Source organism: Dermacentor albipictus, chromosome 3 (genome assembly GCF_038994185.2).
Source record: "Dermacentor albipictus isolate Rhodes 1998 colony chromosome 3, USDA_Dalb.pri_finalv2, whole genome shotgun sequence".
Classification (NCBI taxonomy): Eukaryota; Metazoa; Arthropoda; class Arachnida; order Ixodida; family Ixodidae; genus Dermacentor; species Dermacentor albipictus.
This window is the reverse complement of record NC_091823.1, coordinates 1,145,831-1,171,652: the sequence shown is the minus strand read 5'-3', so window position 1 is coordinate 1,171,652 and position 25,822 is coordinate 1,145,831. Positions and strand designations below refer to the sequence as shown.

The 25,822-nt window shown below is 48.5% G+C and overlaps 1 protein-coding gene across 2 annotated transcripts in view; it reads right to left on the bottom strand.

The window, feature by feature from the left end:
* ND-39 (NADH:ubiquinone oxidoreductase subunit 39) overlaps positions 1-25,822 on the bottom strand; it is an 85,616-nt gene that overhangs the window by 19,766 nt on the left and 40,028 nt on the right. For both annotated transcript variants that reach the window (XM_070534933.1, XM_070534934.1), the window contains exon 6: positions 16,425-16,533. In XM_070534933.1, the coding sequence (XP_070391034.1) occupies positions 16,425-16,533 (109 nt within the window). The remainder of the gene's footprint in view (positions 1-16,424; positions 16,534-25,822) is intronic.

Below are 25,822 nucleotides of genomic sequence, written 5' to 3'. Positions count from 1 at the left end.
GATTGTCTTGGGAAGCAGTAAGTCTACTATGGGCTATCTGCCGTGCATAATCAGCTCGTGCAATGGCATCACTTGCATATTCACTAGTCTAAGTTGCAGGGGAAGGAGGAAATGTGCCCAACGTTAAAATTGGTTCCAGTCTGAACAAAGGTACAAGGGAGAGTATCCCGCAGTGTTGTTGCGGGAGGAATTATAAGTCAAAGTCACGTATTGCAGTGCAAGGTCCCGATCACGGCAGTCAGCTGACGTGTACTTTGAAAGCACGTCTGTTAAGGTCTAATTCAAGCACTCGGTGAGCCCATTCGTCTGGGGATAGTATGACATGGTTGTTTTGTGCTGCGGGGAGCAGCAGCGCAGGATATCGTGGATGACTTTAGACAGGAATGTATGGCCTCAGTCAGTCAGCAATTGACGTGGGGCACCATGTACTAATATTATGTCACGGAGGAGAAAGTCCACCATGTCTGTAGCACAGCTGGTCACCAGCGCTCGTGTCATTGTGTAGCACGTTGTGTAATCGGTAGCAATGGCAACCCATTTGTTTCCCAAAGCAGACGTAGGAAAGGGTCTGAGAAGGTCCAAACCGATACAGTAGATGGGCTCAAGTTGAACATCAATAGGCTGAAGATACCCAGCAGGAAATGAACACGGTTTCTTATGGCATTGAGAGAGCTCGCGGGCACTAACATAATGCTACACTGAGCAGGCTAAGCCAGGCCACCAGAAACGACACCGCCACAGAGACGTGTGAGTGAAACCAAGGTGGCCAGCGGATTGGGCATCGCGAAGCTCATGAACTGCAGTGCGCAGGTGTGATGGTATAACTAGGAGAAGATCAGGATCGTCAGGGTACACATTACGTCAATATAAGGTACCATGCTTCAGGTGAACATGCCCATGGAGACATTGCTGGGAGAAGATTACAGGCACTCGATTATCTCTCTTTTTTTCTTAGAACAACAGAAACCTGAGCTAGTTGGTAAGGATTCATTATGCAAAAAAGAGGTGAGGCGTGCAGACAGGACACAAGAGTAGAGAAGTGGACAACACGAACGCCGTGTTGTCCACTTCTCTACACGGCGTTCGTGTTGTCCACTTCTCTACTCTTGTGTCCTGTCTGCACGCCTCACCTCTTTTTTGCATAATGTATATCTCTTTGGAGGCTCTCTGACGCTGTTCGTTGGCGATGTTAAAGAACTGGGTCACAGAAAAGACACAATCAACGGATTCAGTGCGCAAAGAGTCACAGAAAGCAACGGGGTAGCGAGACGAACAATTCGCACCGTTATATAGGCTCATTGTCTTGTATACAACCGTGTAGGTGTGCTCTGGCAGGCACAGTGCCCATTGTGTGAGTCTGCCTGTAGGATCTTTCAAAGAGGCCGGCCAGCAAAGGGCATGGTGGTTGGAAACTACTGTAAACGGTCGGCCAAATAAATGAGGGTGAAATTTTGCAACTGCCCACACAAGAGTGAGGCACTCAGGTTCTGTAATTGAGTAATTTTGCACCGATGCGGACAGCAGCCTGCTGGCATAAGTTATGATGCAGTTCGCTCCTCGTTGACGTTGGGCCAAGACGGCACCTACTCCGTAACCACTCGCGTCAGTGCGGACTTCGGTTTGGGCTGATGGGTCGGAGTGGGCCAAACAGGGAGGCGCTGTGAGGAATGTGGTCTTGGAGAAAGCTGCGGCTTGTAAAAGGGGCTAGTAAAAGGGGCGTCTTGTTTAAGAAGATCTGTGAGCAATCACTGTGAGCAATCTGTGAGCACAATCACTGCAAAATTTTGCGCAAACCGGCGAAAGTAGGAGCAGAGCCCCACAAAGCTGCAAACATCTTTGGCAGACTTGGGCACATGAAAGCCTTTCATAGCTCAAATTTCCTCTGGTTCAGGCTTTATGCTGGCAGCATCCACAATATGGCCAAGGATCGTAATGCGGCGACAGCCAAAACGGCACTTGAATGAATTCAATTGTAGTCTGGCACGGTGGAACACGTCGAGAAGTGCTGAGAGGCATTCAAGGTGTGTATTAAACATTACATTGTTTAAATAACACAAGTATGTATACCACTTAAACCCATGAAGCAGAGAGTCTATCATTTGCTAGAATGTAGCTGGGGAATTACATGGACTTAAAGGCATGACCTTGAACTGGTAAAGCCTATCAGGAGTTACCAAAGCAGTTTTCTCTTGGTCCATTGGGCCCACAGCAATCTGACAATATCCAGATTGAAGGTCGATAGAAGGAAAGTAAGCAGCACCACACAGACAACCGAGGGCATCATCAATTTGCAGTAATGGGTAAGTGCCTTTCTTCGTGGTTTTTGAGGTGGTGAGATAGTCCACATAAAAGTGCCATGATTTATCCTTCTTTTTAACTAAAACAACAGGGGAAGCCCAGGAACTGGATGATGGCTCAATAATGTCCTTCACAAGCATCTTCTTAACTTCCTGCTGGATGATGCAGACACTCGACAGGGGCATCGGTGAACAGGGCTCGCATGGCCTGTGTGCATGCGATGCGTGATAAAGGACGCCTGGCCCAAAGGCTGATTACTGAAAACAAACATACCTCAGTATGATTTAGGAATACATCTAAGGGCAAAGTATGCACAGGTCATTGGCGATCATGCTGCGAATTTCGTGGCTGCCACAAGTTGTCGGCGTCGGAGTGCCCTTATGAAGACATGCAGCATCCAACGCAAAAGCTTCTAGCTGAAAGTATTGCAGGGGGCAGAGGTGAGCTACTGAAAGCCCCTGTGGAAGTACCTGCTTGATGAAGCCAAAATTCACAAGTGGAAGGCAAATTCTGTTAACCATAATGCTCAGGAACGTATAGGGTGCAGCGATACCATGAGTGAGCAGGACGTTGGTAAGAGGCGTCACATAGTAGTCACTATCTGGAACAGCTGGCGAACGTGACACTTCGACCTACGTCACGGTTTTAGATGGTAGGCGAACAAAGTCACTGCAATGTAAGTGATACGGAGGAGGTCAGTCACTGGGTTCACAGAGGCGAGGCAGTTCAAGGCGGAGGACACTGGTGGAGCAATCAATTAGAATGGAATTGGCAGAAAGACAATAAAGTACAAGGATGAGGTCGTGAGGGCACTGTGCAAGGACCATAATAACAACCATCTGGTGACCACCAATGGTAACCCGAGCTCTGTAGACCTCAACAACGGCGACCATCGCAACGTCAGCGACACGTACGACTCTGGTCATGGGAGGTCATGGTCATGGGATCTTTTCCATACGACGACGAAAACTGGCACTCATGACAAAGACGCGCACCCCAGTATCAACCAAAGCTTCGACAGGTATGCCATCGACGTGCATTTCAAGAGTGTTCTAATGGGCACATAAGGGCAACAGAGGATTTTGGGTCAAGGTCGGCAATGCAGCTTCACCTTCAGAAGCTCCGCAGTCTAGTTTCCCGGTGTAGAGTGATGGCTAAAGGACAGAGGAGAGCGGCGGCGAGTCGGTGAACGAGACGGACGAGGATGCGGCGGAGACAGCTGGGTGTAGCAGGTACCTTCCTCAGCGACACTGGGTGCAGAAGATTAGGTGCAGGGTGGTAGCAGCTTGCAGTACGGAAGGGACCAGAGTAAGTGGGAAATAGTCTAGAGGACTAGGAGGGCCACTGGCTGCAGCAATAACGAGCAATGTGTCCAGCTTGGCTGTAGTGGAAACAGATAGGCTTATCATTGGCTGTTCTCCATTCTGACGTGTTAATGGATCAAAGTGCGTATGGTCTGCGACAAGGCCGGTCCGCTGAGACTAGGGTGGTGTCAGGAGTGTTCATGGCGCAGACAGTAGGGAAGACGCCAAGGTTTGCAAATTCCTGATGAACAATGGCCTGGATAAATGAAACAGCCAGCGTCGAGGTCTCAGGTACCGTGGGTTTATAAGAAGCTGGCTATGCGGCCTCAAGTTCTCGGCGGACAATGTGCGTCGTGTCATCTGATGTGGATGCTTGAGAAGGAGGACGACGACGTCGCGGTATTCAGTAGACGCTCAGACAGCGGCGAGATGCATCGGCATATCGCTTGCTCTAGACGATGGCACTTTTTGATCATGCTATCAACAGTGGTCACACTGGTCAAGACGAGCAGATTGAGCACGTTGTCAGCAATACCTTTCAAAATGGGGGGAGTCAGCCTCGGACATCTTCTGGTCAGCTTGTAGACACAAGGCCAGCACATCCTGTATGTACGAAAAGTAAGGCTCAGTTGAGGTCTGGGTATGCACCACCAGTTGTTTCTTGGCAGCAAACTGTCTACCACAAACGGGTTGCTGAAAACGTCACGGAGCTGCTGCTTGAACATGTCCCAGCTATTGAGACCATCCTCATGGGTCCGAAACCAGATGTGAGGGGTTCCTCTGAGGTAAAATATGACATTGGCCAGTATTATAGTTCGATCCCAGCCATTCTGCTTTCTGACATGCTCGTGCATGCTGAGCCACTTATTCAAATCAATGCTGTTTGCCTCGAAAAAGGGCCAAGGATCACGGGGCTATGAGATGGCAATAAACAGGGTAGTGGTCGCAGGCATAGCTGGCGGCGACGTGTCATCACCTGACAGCATGGCGATAGATTCGAGGTGGCATCCACAGCAAAGCTCTGTCGTCAGAATAAATACCCAGCACCTCCACCAAATAATGTGGAAGCAAAGTAGGGAAACTACAAGGTGATATACAAGCACTGGCCAACATGGAAGCCAGCCAACATCCAGCAAGGCCTGTCGTCGTCCTCAGATTAGCCAGTGGCTGCTTATGGGTACATCCCACTAAATCCAAAGGTCGACATCATCTTCTTCAAGTAGCATGTAGCAATATTGCTGTGAAAGAAAGTGTAATAAAGCGTCCACAATATTACAAAAAAAAAAGAAAGGACAAACTTTTATTAATATTCTAATGGCATATGCTGCTTTTTGCATAAGCAGTTAGACATGCGAGTTAAACTTTAAATGTTCATCCACTTTGTGTGAAATTAGGTGCCATATTCACCGCCACAGCTAGCCTCCCTTTTGTGCCGTGCTTGCTTTTTACATTCTTTAAAAATGTCAATGATGATGACAATGATGAATTTGGTGCTTTGTGGTGCAAGGGCCAAGTATGACCAAAGAGCGACAGGCCAGTGTTAATGAGTTGGCAATGAAGCAATGAATTACATATAGTAGATGTGATGTGGCTGTAAAGGGGCCTAAAAACAGTCGTAGTAAAGTCAGTAAAATGTATATGAATAAAATAATGGCAGTGACTAATGAGGTGTACTAGGAACAAGAAAATACATTACAAAGGGAGGATATAATATTGGACTAAAATGTGCCAGTGATAAACGTTTAGAAGTACTGAATGCCAGGCATGTTGGTATTCCATGCTCAAGAAAGAATGTCAGGAATACACAGGGATGAGAAATGAAAAAATGAACAAGCGCTCGTTCGTGTTTTTCTTTTTCGTGCCTGTGTGTTTGTGCCATTCTTTCTTAAGAATAAAGGTTTGCAAGAAGTTTGCAACTTTCCAAGAAGAACCACTGCCCTTCAACGAAAGCGTCTGGAGACAAATGCTATGCAAAACGATAACATAGTAGCAGCACCCGCTGGTAAGAGGTTGTGCTGTGAATTTGTGGGGTGGTAAAATGTAAGACAACATGATTTAAGAAGCCTAAAAGTGCTTTGCTGTAAAAAAAAAATGGTCCTGAACCAAGAAACATTGAAGAGACCTGGCTCCGTTGCTAGGTGACACTTATCTGGGCAGAGCATGCACTCGCAAATCCTGATGCATTGTCGCCTCCACGATACAAAAAATGAAAATGAAATGTCCCCTTCCAAGTTTTTCTCCTCCAGGGCTGTCCCAGGTTTTCCAATCCCATAAGCTGCAGCCTCCGCTTTCTGCGGCTTGTCTTCTGCTAGCCCACTGTTCCAAACGCCATGAAGGAAACACGAAAATCTTAAGAATCCCCAAATTGCATAACATCAATTCGTAGTACTCAGGTGTTGTTAGGATGACATGGAAACTGAATAACAATCATTATACTGAAAAGTTTGGTATTCTGAAGTTCAACTGAAACATTTTTACATTGAAACTTATTAAGCAGCCAGCAGGAGATTTCTGAAAAGTTTGATAATCTGAAAATTTTGTTAATGTGGTGTTTGTAGTAACAAGGTTTCACTGCATAGAGCAGCCTCCATGCAAGATTTATCAATTTAAATATAAGCGGAAGGGTTACGAAAAGCTCGTAAAAATAACCGCTTCTGACAATGAAGCTGAAAAGAAAAAAGAAACCACTGCCATTACGGCTCCCTGGAAGTTACTCATGATGTAATGCATCGCTTCTCGGCACGACCTTCAAGCTTGCGACAGCACACCCGTGCAGTCTTGAGAGCCACCCTGCTGTGTAACGTAGATACTGCAATGAGCCTTCTCACCGTAGTGGACGCTTGGACTACTGTGTGCTCAGATTGGTCTCTGTTTCTCCAGGCATTGCAACGCAAACCAGCCCGAGCACTCGGCACTTTCAGGCCGCTTGCAGCGTGCTGTGACTTAAGTCATAGCAACACCACCAGATGCATGCATCGTCTGCTTAGGCGCTGTTTAAGGACGGTTTATCAAAAACCATACAATTGCCAGCTCTTCTGCTTTGCCAAGATTGACTCAGCATAATATACTACACAATTATAAAAAATTTAGTCAAAGTGAAACTTTGTTGCAGTTTGCCCTGAAGCCTGAGTAAGACCTGGCAGAACTTTCGAAAGGTGTCCAAAATTTAAGTTGCTGGTATGTACTACTCTTTTTACAGAACAGCTGAAGGTCTCTTCTATGGGGTGATACTGCGCATAATCAAACAGCACCAGAAAATTGGTCAGCCACTTATATAAGAAAATTGTTGCAGGTGCAGTGCACTTAACTAAAACCCTTTTATTTACGGTACATGAAGCCTCGTTAATTCAATATTCCAATCAGCTTCCCCAAGAATTTGTCCCTTTTTTCATGGAGTCAACGATGGTGTCTTTTGACTTGAAGATTGCGGAGAGTTATTTCTGCGGTATTCCAAAATGAGTGGTGACCCCCTTTTACATCTCACAAATTGTGACTGCTTGCAGGATATCAGCCTCCAAAAAGTAACAGGGACTCGCCTTTAGTGCCTGCTACTCACCTTGCCAATGTTTAGCCTCAAGAGGCTGGAACGCAACAAGTGGGGAACATTAGCCACTACACAAACACTGCATTGGGCACTGACATCAAAGCAAGAGCGGAATACAGGATTATGCGGCACAGAATGAGCCAGTATGAATGTGTGACTTGTGTCGCCTGTGCGCTACAATGTGCATGTTCCCTAGTGCCTGCTCTGCTCGGCAGATTGTGGCCTCAGAGGTCATCATCTAGTGTGCGCTACCATCGCTGAGGCCATGGCCAGCTGTTCAGCAAACCGCTACACTAGCCGCTTTTGCCATGCGGTACATTACTTAAAAGGCAGATTCATAAATACCCTCATTCAATCAAACCATTCTGTCACCTGTGCCCACAGTAGTTTCCATTTATTGCCTCAGACTTGATCTGTAGCAGCAGTTCAATTTTATAATATTGAAATTGCAAATAAACACATTTCATTATATTGAGGTTAAAAATACATTGTGTTCTATGAACATGAGGTTATGCAAAGTTAAATACTTTGTTACATCGAGATCTGATTATATGCAGAAACTCTTGTTACTTTCACAGATGACAGGGAGTACAATATTGGGATGTGCTGCCGCTGGCCAGATGTCAGGCAAGTGGCCAGGTGATGAATACAATTGTGTGGTCAAAAAATGTGACTGCCTCACTAATAGAGTGATCACGAGAGGCAGCGCATGAGTGACACGTAGCCGCGATTCACAGCAGCTGCTGCAGACAGACCTCCACTCATGCAGCACTTTGTTTCCATACAGATGATGCTTGCTACTCTGGCACCATCTCGTAGCCATCATCGCCATAGTTCGTCTTGTGCGACCGTGCGCTTTTCTTCTCATGTTTTCGCCATACTCTCATCCTCCAGTTTCTGCCTCATGGTTCCGCTTGTGGGGAGCACACGCGCCCATCTTCCCCCGCGCCGTCTCGTCGAGAGCCGGCATAGACAGGGGAGAGGCGCACTATGCCCTCTCCCGATTCTCCCTCGCTCTCGCGACGCGCGCCCTTCCTCCGCGACTCACGGGCAGGTAGCTGACGGGCGAGGAGGACATTCCTCTCGCCCAGGTAAAAAGGTACAAAACAGCGCGACCGAGGGAGACGCTCTCTCTCTGAGGCCGGACCCCTAACCTGCCGGACTGGAGTACCTGCTGCAACCCGTGAGTGACCACGTTGCCTGACTATCCCGGGCAACGAGGCCAGCCTATTTATTACTATTACAGAGAGGACATCCCTCTGCCAGTGTTCTTTATTGCCAGTAGCAATAAACGTTGTTACCGTTGACACCGCTGTTTGCCTTATTCGTCCGAACCCGGCGTAGCCGCGATTCCCGCGCTACGGGTTGGGAGTACCACGGAGCCACTGCGTGGGGCTAGATCCGGAGCTCGCCTTCAGCCCTAGCCGCACGCAGAGTGGAACCCCCACATTTGGCGCTACCAACGTGGATCGAATTCGGCAACACGGCGCGTCTTCTGGTGTGTGTTCGCGCTAGGACTACCCACGTTTCAGCGAACAATGGCGGCTGGCTTGTCTGACCTCTCAGATTTGTTCATGTTGTCGAATGTAGCGACGCAAAGTCAGCAGCCTATTGCTAATGCGGCGGCAGCTGCTGAACATACCAGCAGCTTTGGTTTTGAGTGTTTCACGCGGAACAGTCAGGCTAGCGCGAATGCCACGTGGGCAGAGATTAACCCCAATACGAGGCGTACCCCGTCGGGCGCCTCGCCGCATCGCGACGCGGACACAGAGGCACACATGCCACTAAATAACTCAACCCCGACGGCGGAGGCATCCGGCCCTTTGGGCGAGAGTTTGCCGTCTAGTGAGGCAATGCTGCAAAATGCGTTGCGAATCATGCAGAGCTTAGCCGGCGCCCTGCAAGGCACAATGCAGGCCTCGTCGCAGAGTGAGCGACCACGGATTAAGGTAGACATGCCTACCTACAGTGGGTACCACGATCGCACGAGTGCGAGTGAGTACCTCGAGCGTCTGCTGTATTACCAGCAGGCAACCGGGCTTTCAGACGCCGAACTTGTCGCGCGCGTGATCCCGGTTTCACTGACCGACCAGGCGGCTCGATGGTTCCGACTGACCGGACACCGATGCCGCACAGTAGAAGAGTTCCGCGCGAACTTCCGCGAAGAATTTCTTCCGGCCAATTACGAGTGGCGTTTGAGGAGAGAGTTGGAGCTTCGTACCCAGCATCCAGACGAGTCCCTGCTGGAATATGTTCGAGCGATGGACGAACTTTATCGTCCCGCGAACCCTCACGCCACCGATGCAGAGAAAGTTGAGCGTGTCACACGGCAGGCACACCCCACTTTCGCGGCCTACTTCAGAGGATGTAGGTTTACAGACCTAGACGAACTCGCCGCCGAGGCGAAGCGCATCCAGGGGGACATCCTCGCGGCGCGAGCATACCGCCCGCCTCCACCCGCGGCGCTGTCACTCGAGCCTCGCTGCGCGTGGAACGGCGGCGCAATCACTTCCCACTCGTCTAGAGTCGACGCGTCGGCATCGTTCGCGGAACAGCAGGTCCAGCGTAGTTGGGAGTTATCAGACCGCGCTTTGGACCCGTACGCCTACGCGCTGAGAACGGCACCGACTAATGCCGCACTCAGCGCGCCGCGACAGGAACGAGAGGCCGATGCGAGACTGGAGGAGCGGCACACGCCGACCGCAGTTCAAGGAGGCTACGGCGGGCCGGAGTGGAGCGACGGCCACCGAGGCTTCAGCGGCCGCTGCTACCAATGCGGCCGGCCAGGGCACATCGCCCGAGACTGCGGCCGCACGCCGGGCCGAGGCCGAGCGCGCGACTCGGGAAACGGGCGAGGCCGCCGGTGATCCACCTTGGGTCCCGTGCGGCGATGTCAAACATAGCCGGCGGTATCGAATTACTTGCGCCTTCGGCTTGTCGCGTAGGAGGTGTTGCGGACTCGCAGGCGCCGTTCATCGAGCTAACGATAGCCCGAAAGAAATTCGCTGCATTATTGGATACCGGAGCAAGCGCTTCATTATTTGGTGACGAGGTATTGCATCATCTCTAAATTATGGGGTTTTACGTGCCAAAACCACTTTCTGATTATGAGGCACGCCGTAGTGGAGGACTCCGGAAATTTCGACCACCTGGGGTTCTTTAACGTGCACCTAAATCTAAGTACACGGGTGTTTTCGCATTTCGCCCCCATCGAAATGCGGCCGCCGTGGCCGGGATTCGATCCCGCGACCTCGTGCTCAGCAGCCTAACACCATAGCCACTGAGCAACCGCGGCGGGTTTGCATCATCTCCGCGAGAACAACATCCGCTTGAGAGATAATGGCACCACCTTCCGACTTGCTTCCGGCACAGCACAATCCAGCGGTGCAGCTCGGTTAGTGATCCGCTGGGAGAAACGCGTCAGGCGACAACGCCTCGTACACCTCCCGGGTTTATCAGTGCCTGTTATTTTGGGTCGAGACTTTCTCGTCAAGTCGGCCATCGTAATAGACATCGGCAACGGAGGTTACCGAGAGAACGGAACGGGTGCTTTAAAGCTTTTCGCAAAAGCGCCCGTGGCAGCGGAGACACGACAGTCTCCGGGCGCAGCGCGAGTGGGCCACACCCGGCCACAGCCAAGCGAGCGAACCGTAATCGGCGCAGGCGAGGAGAGAGACACGGTAGCACAACAGTGCGCCACTGTTCTGCGAGGAGTAACGCACCCGCTTTTGTCAGATGTCAATATGCCGGAGAGAGAACGGATACGACTGTCGTCGCTGTTGTACGAATACGACGCGATTTTCACTGACCGTCCGGGCCGCACTACGCTAGTCAGGCACAGGATATACACGGGTGACGCTGCGCCATGGAAATGTAATCCTCGGCCGATCAGCTTGACTAAGCGGAAAGCACTGGATAGCGCCTTAGACGAACTCATCGACACAGGCGTGGTGGAAAGGTCGAACAGCCCATGGGGCTTCCCGGTAGTTCTAGTCCCGAAGAAGGACGATACCTATCGCCTTTGTGTAGACTACCGCAGGCTGAATGAGGTTACGAAGAAGGATGCGTACCCTCTACCCTCCATTTCCTCTTTAGTGTCTAACCTAGGCGGGGCGAAGTACTTTACGACGCTCGATGCCAGCCGTGGATACTTTCAGGTCGAAATGGACGAGCGTGACAAAGAGAAAACGGCATTCACTTGTCACCGGGGGCTCTTTCAATTTAAGAGAATGTCTTTTGGTTTGGTCGGAGCTCCCGCTACTTACCAAAGGTTGATGGACCGAGTGCTAGGAGACGCGAAGTGGCAACATGCCCTCGCATATCTGGACGACATAGTGGTTTATTCGAAAACATTCGAGGAGCACTTGCGCCACTTGAGAGACGTCCTAGACAGGCTGAGGTCCGCGGGTATCACGCTGAACCCGAACAAAGCCCAGATAGCTGCGAGCAGAATAGCGCTGTTGGGATTCACGCTGGACAACGGCCGCATCCTGCCGAGTAAGGATAAGCTCGAGGCTATACTGAAGTACCCGTCGCCGAAAGATATCGGCGAACTAAGGCGCTTTCTGGGATTGGTGAACTTTTATCGCCAATTCATTCCAGACTGCGCGGCAGTGCAAGCGCCTTTGACGAAGCTCTTGAGGAAAGACGAACGGTGGACTTGGGGACAAGAGCAGGAGGCGGCACTGCGGGGCCTCACGAAGGTGCTCGCTGACACGGCCGAATTGCAGCTGCCCGATTTGAATAGGGAGTTTGTGATTCAAACAGACGCAAGCGACCTAGGTTTAGGTGCAATTTTGCTTCAGGAGTACGGAGGCACTCTCCGACCGGTCGCGTTCGCGAGTCGTTCGTTGACGCCGGCCGAAAGGAACTACTCGGTGACAGAGAAGGAGTGCCTCGCGATAGTTTTCGCTCTGCGAAAGTTCGACTATTACGTCGATGGAGTGGCATTCAAGATTGAGACTGACCACATGGCTCTCACTTGGTTGAGGCGCCTGAGCGAGCCGAGTGGCCGCCTGGCGCGTTGGGCACTGCTGCTGCAGCGTTACGACTTCACCGTGCGCTACCGCAAAGGAAAAAGCAATGCCGCAGCTGACGCACTTTCGCGAGCGCCAGTCCGAGGCGATGGAGAGGCCCAAGTAAGGGACGCGGAACAACCGTCGATCCTGGGCGAGAGCGTGAACCACGTAGATGTTGTCGGTTCCGCAGGAGTCGTCTTCAGCAGAGAGGAGCTGTTCGAGGCTCAGCAGAAGGACCCGTTTTGTCGAAAAGTGCTCGACGAGCTCCGGGAGCAGGGTGGCGCGGCCGCCGCGCACATGGAGGCAGCTGGTATTGCTGTCGGTGCTAAGCGCTCGGGATCAGTTGGTAATGCTGTGAGTGCGCTGGATTCTTATCTGCTGAATTCCGACGGCCTCCTGCTGAGGTATATCCCCACCGAGGACGACACAAGTGAGGCGTTTAAGGTGGTGATACCGCGCGTGCTGCGAGGAGCACTGCTACGCTACTTTCACGACTCATGTATCGCTGGGCACGCGAGCGGCCCCAAGACTTACATTAAGTTGTGTCGCCTCGCTACCTGGCCAGGCATGAAACGGGACGTGATGCGCTACGCCCGCTCATGTCATGTGTGCCAAAGCGTGAAGCCCCGAGGTGGACGACCGCCCGGCCTCATGCAGCCTATCGACAGCCAGACTCCCTGGCAAATCGCGGCGTGTGACGTCATGGGACCGTATCCCACCACACCGAGCAGGAACAAATTCTTGCTCGTAGTCACAGATCACTTCAGTAAATGGGTCGAACTTTTCCCCTTGCGAAAACTGACGGCACGAGTGATCATGGATAAGTTGATCGAGGTTTTCACCAGATTTGGCTATCCGGAGCAGTTGATAACGGACAATGCGTCCTACTTCACTGCGAAGGTTTTCGTCGACTCGTGCGCTGCACTTGGCATTAAGCACAAGAAAACGACAACTTACCATGCTCAGTCGAACCCCACTGAACGGGTCAATCGCAACATTAAGCACATGCTTGTCGCGTTCTCTGAAAGACATAAGGACTGGGATACCTACCTTCCAGAGATCGGGTTTGCATTGCGATCGACAGTGAACCGCTCGACTGGGTATGCGCCTTCTTCTCTCAACCTGGGGAGAGAGCTGCCGAATCCGATGGATAGAGTTCTCGCGGATCGCAGCGGAATGTCGGTCGCGCCGGCAGCACGAGCTGAATACGCGACGCACCTACGTGACAAGATGACGGAAGCTTTACGCAAAGCACGCCGTAATCTTCGCACTGCTAGGGCGCAACAGAAGGCGCAGTACGACCGCTCGCATCGGAACGTCCGCTACGAAGTGGGCGATCTGGTGCTTCGACGCCAGCACGTTCTCAGCGATTCTAGCAAACAGTTCGCTGCCTCGCTGGCGCCGAAGTGGACCGGGCCGTATCAAGTGCGAGAGAAGGTTTCCTCGCTTGTTTACCAGCTCGAGAGCATGAAAGGGAAGCCGATCGGCGGGCCGGTACACGTATGCGACCTGAAACGCTACGTGCCGCGTGATGAGCAGTGGGATGAAGATCAGACCCTCCCTCAACCGCGGTCGGTGAGTGAGAGCAGCCAGAATCGAACGGCGAGCCCGCAGCCGCGCTACAACTTGCGTAGCAGGCGGAAGTGATCCGACTGCTATATTTGCGTAGCCCGATGACTGCGAGGACTATTCGTAAGTCCGGGCCGTGCTGGCACCTTGTTAGTTCCTGCCGGGGAGCGAACGTCTAGCGACAGCAGAGCGCCGAGTATTCGAGTCGTCGTTCCAGTCTTCAAGCAACCACACAGACCACGACGGGAATGTGTCGTGAACAATTCAACGTGTTTGCATGCGGTGTGCAGTGACCAAATACTTTCAAGGGCCAGTGCGGCGATTATCCTGTGCTGGGAATCGTCGATGGTGCGGACGACCTTTCCCGTCGTAACGGGCGTTGACGGTGTTCCCGGATCCGGCCAATCATGCTGCTTATCACAATTTCGGACTGTGCAGTGGACTAATCCAATTTTCTGAAGCAGGTAACAAGACACGGCCGTGCGAACTGCATGCAGTACTCGCTGGTACAACTGACGCACCGGCGGCGCTGACGGCGCTACGCTGGCCTTGCAGCCGCACGAACCACTACCCGGCGCCCATCAAGCGACCTCCCGGCTTGTGCAGCCGACACCTGGGGCGCGGCACGGGGAGCCGCCTCGCAAGCTCGAGCAGTGCCGCTGACTGGGCACCTTCGAGTCGGCATCAAGTATCTGCCAACTGAGGGCTACAGCAACGCAAGCCCGACGCTCAAGGCCGGCGTGTGCAACGCTGCCTTGATCGCGAACCTTGGCGGGAACTTCAGCAAACGGGCGCCCGAACCCCTCGAGCGTACCTAGGTGCCAGCATCAACGTACGGGGGGCGTCTTAAGGGGAGGAGGATGTGGGGAGCACACGCGCCCATCTTCCCCCGCGCCGTCTCGTCGAGAGCCGGCATAGACAGGGGAGAGGCGCACTATGCCCTCTCCCGATTCTCCCTCGCTCTCGCGACGCGCGCGCGCCCTTCCTCCGCGACTCACGGGCAGGTAGCTGACGGGCGAGGAGGACATTCCTCTCGCCCAGGTAAAAAGGTACAAAACAGCGCGACCGAGGGAGACGCTCTCTCTGAGGCCGGACCCCTAACCTGCCGGACTGGAGTACCTGCTGCAACCCGTGAGTGACCACGTTGCCTGACTATCCCGGGCAACGAGGCCAGCCTATTTATTACTATTACAGAGAGGACATCCCTCTGCCAGTGTTCTTTATTGCCAGTAGCAATAAACGTTGTTACCGTTGACACCGCTGTTTGCCTTATTCGTCCGAACCCGGCGTAGCCGCGATTCCCGCGCTACGGGTTGGGAGTACCACGGAGCGACTGCGTGGGGCTAGATCCGGAGCTCGCCTTCAGCCCTAGCCGCACGCAGAGTGGAACCCCCACACGCTGCACCCTCTTGCTCCGTTTTCCTCCTCGCTCTCTCTTCACTATCATCATCTCTAACCTCCCGTTGCACTCTGCATTCACTTTCATCCTTCGCTGTGCTTGTTCGCTCAGTTATGAGGGACAATGCTGATGCCGATGCTCGCCGCAGGAACAGCCACCTAAGAGCTGTGTTCTAAAATGTAGGCTTATCTATAGCCGCCTGCTTGCTCAGCACTTAGCCGTAGTGGCACATGTTACATATGCTTTCCTTTGTGGACAAGAGCATTGACACAGGCTAGCAATTACACATCGAAGTCTAAACAGCACGAAGGACAGGACAAGTAAGAACACAAATGGTGAAGTGCTGACCTTTGTGGAGATGGAAGTGCGCCCGAGCGTCTTGGTGCAGGTATTCATCTGTTCTGTCGTCCCTACGCCTATTCCGTTCCACTCATGACGGTTGTCCTGGGTGGCATTTGCCACGGGCGATGGATTGTGCACTGCCAACCATGGTGCTATGGCAGAGCTGGCACGAGTTACGTTTCCCGGACAGCACTCTGTATGTACATGTTTTCCTTTTGTCTGTCGGCCCCTTTCTTAGGGCCTCAGACTTGAGCTCGTCTATGGTGCCTTTACACCTATGGCAAGTGCATAGCTGATGTTGCTCCTTTTTCTGAATGCCAAACCAAAGAGCAGTGCCTGGTGCTCACATGTGGTCATACTGCGCCGAGCCGCACTTATCAAAGGCCCAAACCGACGAAGATAGCCCAAGCTCTCACAAGTGGGCCCAGTCGTTATTGCGAGAGTAGGCAGCACAGCTGCGGGAGACTTTTGCTAGTGGCATGTCTGCACAGAGCCATCCTCCTGCAGCGACGTGCCAGCAGCGCCCTTTTCTGTACTTGTTGACCTCAGCGTGGGAGCCCCTTTCCAGCGCTAGCCCGAGACCGGGCGTTTGTGCAGTGTTGGGTGTCGCCAGAGACAAATAAACTGTTTCCGAGAACTTAGGGCAATTGTGTTTTTTTACCTGCACAGCACCCAGTGCCCCCTTTTGCGGCCTGAGCTCGCCACTGTGCGTGCCCTAAATTATGCAAGGCAACGGCTGCAGCGGCCCTGTGGCTCACTACGCCTGAACCCATGGTGGTCAGAACACCTGTGAGATACGAGACTCCCACAACTTCAACTTTTATTTCACGCTGCGCATGGAACATAAATACACACAAAGAAAAAAGAATTGCAACGTAACTGCATGCAAATTAATGAATTCTTTTGTTTACTTCCTTAGTTTACATACTTACTTACTAAAATTTACTTACGGTTGGACACATAGTATTGCAGGAAGTGGTCCCCATGCGAGTACATGTCTGCAGGACGAAAAATTATGGCTCCAGGAAATGCCTCCCTGACCACCTGCTCTCCAAGCCACTGCATCAAAAACCCAAACAGTAAATTGATAAACTTGCTGCATCCTGTGACGGGTAAAGGAACTGCTGTATTTCAGGAACTGCTGTAGACCATTTCAGGCAGCGTGCAGTCCTACCTTGATACAATTAAACTGAGCACTACAACAGCAATTTCAGCACACCCATTCTTTGTCGCAATCTTGGATACACTGTTACCCAGCAGATAATCTTTTACGTTTTTATGTTTATCGGCACATGTGAGAGTGACAATGCGGACACGTGCACAGGTTCCCGAATGAAATATATGTATGTTGCTTGCTTTCCAAAAATAAACAGTTGGCAGTCTGTGCTCATGGTGTGGTGTGTGTCTCTTTCTTGTGCCCTCATTTTTTCATGCAGTTGTAAGAAACGTCTAAAGCTATGAGCCAACTAGCCCGTCAGAACATCCTACTTCAACTCCAAACAAACTGTTAGCCAATCAACCCAGTAGACGTCATCGACTTCGAGTGTACTAGAGCATGTGCTTACTATGACACCTGATATCTGTAGTTCTGTTGACCATCTTCTAAGTCTGAGTAACCATGCCCTTCTTCATTTCGTGGCAAGTGTACCAGTTAAGCATCATAGAAATCATCCCCATTTTTTTTTCTGTGTGAAAATAATGATATGTGAAAAACGCAAAAGACATTTAGTAATGTAAGAAATACTTTTTATGTCACAAAATCATGGAATTCACCACTACAATGAATCGGAAAGCTCCCGGAGAGTAGTCCGAGGCAGGGTTGTCTATCTCTGCTTGAGATAGAGAACCGATGATGTGCACTTTCTGTCTGCGTTAACCACACGATGGCTGTCTTTCTCAGTTGCTCTCCTACTGCCTATGCAAGTTTGCTGCATGTGCAGCTCACGCAGTTCACTTAAGCATAACTGCGAGTCTGCCTAGTTGGAACGGATTCATCTTAAAACTTTTTGTGCGCAAGCAAACAGGGACGAAAAATAGGGGCAACAGAAGGACAAGTGCTTTCTAACAACTGGTTTTATTTTTGAAGAACTACCTGCTTAAATACCAATTTTTTACGGCAAAAACCCACAAGCAAGAACTTCCGTTTAGGCCAGTTGTGTCTGAGCAAGGGTGTTGGCAAGTTCTGGTCGCGGAGTTCCTGCAAAAAATGTTGAATTCCTTAGAAGTGCAGGATCCGTACTTATTGAAAAACTCTGAAGGCCTTGTGGATTGTCTGGCATCAGACAGTACAAGCTGCAGCTGGGGATTCAGCATAGATGTTCAAGATCTTTACTATTCCTTACTGCATGGGCCCCTAATGTGCATAACAAATGAGAATGACGAGGTGTCATTCCGCAATACGTGCGGCATGGCCGTTGAATCCTTTCTTGAACTTCTGCATTTTTATTTAGAGAATACACATGTAGGATTCTGTGGTGAAACGTATATACAGGCAAGGGGTGTGTGCATCGGGTCAAAGGTAGCTCCCATTCTAAGTAGCATCTTTTTGGGAAGCATAGACAGAGAGTTGGCCAAAGATTTAGAAGGCGTAGTAAGTAAGGTATTATACAGATATGTCGATGACTACTTGATTTTTGGCTGTCCTGTAGACAAGGGTGCTTTCAGGAATAGGGTTGTAGAAGCCTTCAATTCTCTGGGCAAGGGCTTAACATTTACTTCGGAAGTACCGGTAGACAATAAGCTACAGTTTCTTGATGTCAAGTTAAAATTCCTACAGGAACATGTGTGTTGGTCATTCTCACCCCGAGCTGGAAAACTGCTAATGAACTATGCCTCAAACCATTCCAGGCTTGTGAAGAATGGGATAGTCATTTCGTGTTTCCGGTCAGCGTTGTTGAAGTCATGTCACCACACTGTAAAGATTGCATTTTTTGAGCAAGTTGATAGGTTGAGAAAGGCTGGGTACCCGCTCGCGGTGATGCTGGCGTCGTACGCCAGACTAATGAAAGAACTTAAAAAGGATAAAGGACAATGCACACAGAATCAAAGGCAGAAGGATGTAGCTTCCAAGGTTTCAGTGATTCTGTATGTGCACGGCCTTTCACACAGACTTAAAAGGTAGCTGGTAGTTATGCAGTAAAGGTGGTATTTTCGGCAAAAAACAAAATAGGTAGTGTGTGTTCTAAGGTTAAAAAGAAGTTCGAAAGTAGGGATGATGTAAAGAAAGAATGTAGTGTTAAACATCCGCGCAAGAACCAATTTTTTGATTGCGCAAAGAACGTTGTGTATCAGATTCCTATGACGTGTCGTCATGTGTACGTAGGGCAGACTGCGAGATGCATTAACACGAGGTTAAGGGAGCACTTGTCTAGTCTGAAAGGTCGCCCAAGTACGCATTTGGCAATGTATTGCCAAGAACATGATTGCTCCCCTTGTCTTACTAGCACAGACATTTTGTATAGGCATAGGAATCAAACCGCTAGGGAAATCGTGGAAGCACACTGGATTGAAAAACAAAAAGAAAAATGCATCAGCCATTCTTCTGTTTCATTGTTAGAAAATGAAAATTCGCTTCTATCATCACATCTTTAACGCATTTTATTGTAAGTGGTTGTTTTATGCACCTTGCTGTTTTTAGTTTGACTGGGTGGCTTTTGTCCACGTCTTTTTATCACAAGTGTTATATGTAATATTGACATGCTCTTTTTGACTTTATCGCGCAGATCTGCGGGTATCATATGCGCTATAGGCTTGCTCTGTTGACTAGATTGCGCAGATCTGTGGGTACTTAAGCAGGTAGTTCTTCAAAAATAAAACCAGTTGTTAGAAAGCGCTCGTCCTTGTGTTGCCCCTATTCTTCGTCCCTGTTTGTTTGCGCACAAAAAGCTTTAAGATGAAGCAGTTCACTTGTTCACAGGGTTCACTAGTTAGGCACTTCACCTTGTGCTCTGTTGCTGAAACTGAGGAGAGTTACGCTGCTTTTTCACATGCTTGCTGCTCGATGGTATCTTGGTCAGCAGCCGTGAGATATGCCCTGTCGATCCTCACGCGTCCAGCCGAGTGCGAATCTTCATGGCATATATGCCCGTAATGATTGCCGCCCCACATTCTATTACTGGTGTGTCTGCTGTATAGCCACAGCACGCTGTTGACATTGGTAGTGGCACCAATGTTTTCCATCACTCAGGCTGAGCACCAACGCCATCGGCCGCTTTCGGGACCACTGCAGTGGCAGCCATCATGATCGCCTCTTCCCATGATGTTGCACACAACTTCTTGGTTGCAGCGCTGTGCCGCAATGTCTGTAAGTCCGCCAGTTTGACAAGGTCATTGCTACTGGCAGTTGCGATGTATCTTCTAACTGCACCGCACATTTTCATCGAAACTTGCCAAATTTATGCACTGTACGAAATTTCTGTCCACAATTTGGTATCACGAGAGGTCATGACCACGCTGAGCGATGGTTTAGGCAAAAAGGCATCGCTGATGCACAGCGACCCTGCAATCCAATTCAGAAAGTGTTATTTAGTCATGTGACAGTCACGGAACAACAGGACACCGGGACTGTATCTCTTGTTCTTTCTAGGTTGGTCCCTCCTGAAGCAACCCTGAAGGTTCATTCTTGGCAAAAAACCGAGCAGGAAGGACACACTTTAGAATGAGACCAAAATTGTGGTGTTCAGTTGATCAGTTTAAAAACTGTGGACGCAAATGGGGCATTTTCGGGGTGTCTGAAAATGAGCGCATCGGGTGATAATTACGGCATTCTTTTGCACAAAGACGCGTTGCTTCGCGTCAATTTTTTGCCAACATGCACATGATGATGTCTAGATTGCAAAAATAACAAAACTGAAAAATAGACTTTTTAGATATTTTTTCGCCAAGGCCTGTGTAGAGCCTTGCTTTATTGAATATATGGCCATGTTCATTGAAATGGCTGGCTACTGCTTTAGGTAAACTGTGTTTCACATCTGTGTGATGGCCATTGAGTCTTGTATGAATTTGTTGCCCAGTATCTCATATGCATTGTTTTTTACAAGCGGAACGTTCTAGATTGTGTGGGGATGCGCAACTCATGCTTCCCCTGATATGTTGTTTTCCTGCATAGCTCCTCTCTTCTGTTCTCCGGCTTCGCCGCGTGACGGTGGCGGTCGGTATGCTTGCAGGGTAGTACGAGAGATGGCAAAAATGTGGCTTTGCTAACGCCACCTAACGGCGGGGTTACTTGGGTGCAAAAAGGAGAAGGCTCTTCCTCTTTGGTTCCGGGGTCAGCAAGCAGCGTGGACATTCTGCGTGTACGCCGATCCATGCTTCTGCAAGATCGTCTCGCGGAATGGACGAATATGATCGTTTGATCGCGCCACCGTTGGCGTGACCATACGCACAAATGACCAGGCGTTGGTGTCCAGCATGGGGCGAATATATCCACTCGTTATCCAGTCGCGGTGAGCCGTACTTCCGCGATTTGTCGCGTGCCCATCGGCATGTTTTGTGGACAGCAACTCGGCTAGCAGGCATTGATCTATGAAAGGTGCAATAAATGCCCTTGTGATTGTTTGCACTACCGTGTTGTCATTCCTTTGTTTCAAGAGTACGGGTGAGAACCCCACAACTCTAGAAATGTTTGATGCGCAGGTGGAACTCAAAGTTGCCTTGTGAAAATAATCCAGTGCTGTGCTTTTAACTACAGACCATGCCTCAGCAAGCTGCACCGAGTTCAGCCAATGAGCTCGTTGCAGCATCTCGCGGCAGCAGCAGAATTTATGCTACATAACCACACTTTGATGAACTTAATGAATGAACTTAACTTTTTTAAGACACTTAATGCTAAAATAGACAAAAATCATAAAGAAGTACTCTCAGAACTTTATACAGTAAAGGAAATTCAGATGAATCTGGAAAAGCAAATGACTGATCTAAATGACAGGTTGACAGCTGTTGAAGAAAAATTAGAAGCAACTGAAAACTGTGCCGAGGTAGAAGTTGCCCGAGCAGTAACTGAGGCTGTGGGTAGGGAGACGGCCTGCATTTACAGTCGTTTGATGAGCTTGAAGATCGGCCAAGGCGCGATAACCTGATATTTTATGGCGTTGTTGATGACCGGACAGAAAAAGTGCGGGACATAATTTCTTCAGCACTGAACATGAAACTGTCGAATGAGGCCACATCTCGTGCCCACAGACTGGGAAAGTTTTAAGTTTTCGCCAAATAAATGCTGTCCGATAATAACTAAGTTCACTAGTTTTAAAACAAAAAAGCGAAATATTTTCCTCAAAATCCCAAATGAAAACAACAGGCATCACTGTAAGGGAAGATTTTTGCATTTCCACCCGCACAACCCGCAAAAAAACTAATCGAGTATGAAAAGCTAGCGATGAACAATTTTCAGAACGACACAATAAATTGATAATCAAAAAGAAGGCTTATATGTACCACACATCTACTAACAGTGTTTGTGAGATTGAGTCTGGAATCGAGTCTGATGAATCATCCTTGCATCCTTCTCAAGCCGCCGTTCCATCTTCTGCGCATGACCCACCTCCTGCACAGCTAAACTCGGACACACACCGCCTTGCACCTGATATTAATCTGCTCTTTTCTAACATACGTAGTGTTGTAAATAAACATGATGACATATCTTCCCTAATTGATGCATGCACTGCCGACATTGTCACTTTAACAGAGACCTGGCCATCATCAAAAATATCCAACAAAGAAGTATTCGAATGCCAACAACAATATTGCATCTATCGGTGTGACCATGGTACTAGATTAGGTGGTGTGCTTATCGCAGTGGCTGACAGGCTCAATTCGTTTCACATTCCTCTTTCTTCCGGTTTAGAAGCAGTCTGTGCAGGAATTAGAATCAACCACCGCAATGTTATTTTTTGCGCATGTTATAGGCCACCGAGCGCTTCCTCTACGTTTTGCAGTGAACTTCACGACCTGCTTAATGCCATCGTAACAAGGTTTCCACACTCACCCATTTTCCTAATGGGGAATTTCAATTACCCCAACATAAACTGGTCCTATCCTGTGCCAACTTTATCCGACTCATCCAGTGATAGCAAGGCATTTCTCGATTTGTGTTTTGATTTCCATCTTACTCAGCTGATTACTCAACCAACTCGAACTACAGCAACCAGTACTAACATCCTTGACTTAGTTTTGACTACCGCACCCGATCTTGTCAATTCTTTGAGTATGTTGCCAGGGCTTAGCGATCATTGTTTTATTCATTTTCAGCTTAAAAAAAACGTCAACCGTCCCAACAGCAAACAAAAATACATTCGAGACTACAGTAAAGCTGGCTATGCATCAATAAACACACAACTTGAAGCTTTTGTAGAAGACTTTATGCCGGACTATTACACTTGGACCGTTGAACAGAACTGGTCGCTTTTTAAAAATAAAGTTAATCAATTAGTACAGAAATACATACCCCTCCGAGTTGTCTGGTGTAACGATCGCGCAGCGTGGTTTAATGCATCCCTAAAACATATCTTGAACAGGAAGAAGCGGCCGTTTCACCAAACTAAAAAATGGAACACAACTGATAGCTGGCATGCGTATCAACAGGTTGCTTCACTGTTTAAAAACGCAGTCAAAGAAGCTAAACGCATTTTCTTTTACAATACACTTCCATCTCTGCTGACTGAAAATACTAAAAAATTTAGGAAAACTGTCAAGGGTTCCGAATGTAACACAATATCGTTAACTAATGTAGATGGTGCTGTTGTTCCACAAGAAGAATGTTGTTCTGTACTTAATGAAGTGTTTTCTAAATCACTTTTGAATAACATGTTGCCCTGTGCTTCTCTACCTGAAGTTGTTAAGATGAATTTTCCTCAGGTGGAGCCCTTGTTAATTGATTACGATGGTGTTGTGAACTTAATTCGTAAGTTAAAGATTTTGTCATCGTCAGGAATAGACGATATTAATTCTAAGTTTTTGAAAAATACCGAAGTGTACTCATCCATAATTTTGTGCAACATCTTTTCGCAATCTATTTTGTCGTGCTCATTACCAAAGGATTTTAAAGTCGGCAAGGTGGTTCCATTATTTAAGTCTGGCGACGTGCATTCACCTTTAAATTACAGGCCGATTTCTCTAACAAGTGTGCCATGCAAAATTCTAGAGCATATAATTTACTCTAATCTCATCAACTTCCTAGAAACAAATTCATTTTTTTCATCTCGTCAGCATGGGTTCTGTAAATCGTTTTCCTGTGATGCTCAACTTATTTCATTTACACATGAAATCTGCGCCACGTTAGATAATGGATTTCACATTGACACCATCTTCTTAGACTTTTCTAAAGCATTTGATCTCGTTTCTCGCCAATTATTTTGTCTAAAATTAAATACACTCAACATTGACCGTAATATTATCTCATGGATTGAACACTTCTTATCCAATAGAACACAATTTGTCTCAGCTAACAACTTTGACTCTTCGCTTTGTCCTGTCAGTTCAGGGGTGCCGCAAGGTTCTGTTCTCGGACCCTCGCTTTTCTCATTTATATTAATGATTTGCCTAACTGTGCAGCGTCTTCCATAAGGTTATTTGCAGACAATTGTGTCATTTACAGAGTAATATCATCAAATTCTGACACTTTAAAACTACAATGTGATATAGACAAGGTAACTAACTGGTGCGACACTTGGAAAATGCGACTTAACAGCCAAAAGTGCAAACTAATGAGGATTTCCCGCAATACTGCTTCATCTAACCTATCCAACTATCACTTGAAGAACCCTGTACTCGAAGAAGTAAGTTTCTATAAATACTTAGGCATCCACATAACATCTAATTTTTCCTGGCAAAGACACATAAACCACATCACTAACAATGCTAACCGTACGCTTGGTTACTTCCGTCGCAATTTCTCTATGGCACCCACTAACTTCTTAAAGCTTAAAGCTACTTCTATACAAAACGTTAATACATCCTAAGCTTGAATATGCCTCTTCTGTATAAAAAAAAAAAAATTCGATTATGGGGTTTTACGTGCCAAAACCACTTTCCGATTATGAGGCACGCCGCAGTGGAGGACTCCGGAAATTTCGACCACCCGGGGTTCTTTAACGTGCACCTAAATCTAAGTACACGGGTGTTTTCGCATTTCGCCCCCATCGAAATACGGCCGCCGTGGCCGGGATCCGATCCCGCGACCTCGTGCTCAGCAGCCTAACACCGTAGCCACTGAGCAACCGCGGCGGGTCCTCTTCTGTATAGGACCCTGGCTTGGATTACTTAACAAATGCAATAGAATCTACACAAAATCGCAGCGCACATTTTATTCTTACTAACCATTCTCGGACATCAAGTCTAACATCTATGAAGGCTACTTTAAACCTTCCTCTCCTCTCATCCCGTAAGAAGTCAGCACGCTTATCACTGCTGCACAAAATTTATTATTACAATCCGGAATTAAAAAGTGAACTTTTGTCCAAACCAGCACACATATCATTTCGTACTGACCATGGCCATAAATTGAGCGTTCCACACTGCGCACGAACCTATATTTTTATTCATTTATTCCTAAAGCTACCTATGAATGGAATCGTCTGCCGGCCTCAATTGTTAACATAACCGATGCATCTGCTTTTAGAACTACTATTGAAGAATACTTTTGTTAATCCGCATTTTATAATTTTTTTATTATTATACCCTGTTATCTGCACATGCTCTGTATTTCATTCTACTCCCTTCTGTAACGCCTTCGGGCATTGAAGGTAGAATAAATAAATAAAAATAAATAAATACGTAGTAGCCTCAGGTACATGCAAATGTAGTGCATATACCAAGTATAGCATGTTTACTGCGTGCAGGGTAGGGCTTGAGTGCGCACTCACACTCATATGCTTTAGTCTGGTCGTGTTACGTGGTGCATACCGGCTTTGTCCTGCTTGACCGACAAACAGTAGCCACGTGCAAATTGTGCATAGCCAAGAGCGGCCAGCAGTAAGCATGCTCTGGCAAGCGTATGCATGATTTGACTTAAGCTTGGCATTATTCAGGGCTGGTTCAGTGTTCAAAACTAATCGAAATTAGTGAGATTTGACTGTTATGACACGGATAGCAGTGTGGCCAAAAGTTTAGTCCCTACGTGGGCAGCAGTGGCCGAGTGAGCAAAGGATAGTTGGCTTCCTTCGGAAGTATGTAATTCTCATTGAAATTCTAATTGCTGATTTTCACTTACTTTATCCCATTTAGTAAACTGCGTCGATAAATATACAGACTAGCAGTAGGAAGAAGCCCACTGATCCAAACCTCCTTCTTGGTTGATGTCAGCTATCAGTCAATAGCAGCCATGTATGGGAATCTGCTAAATGACAAAATATGG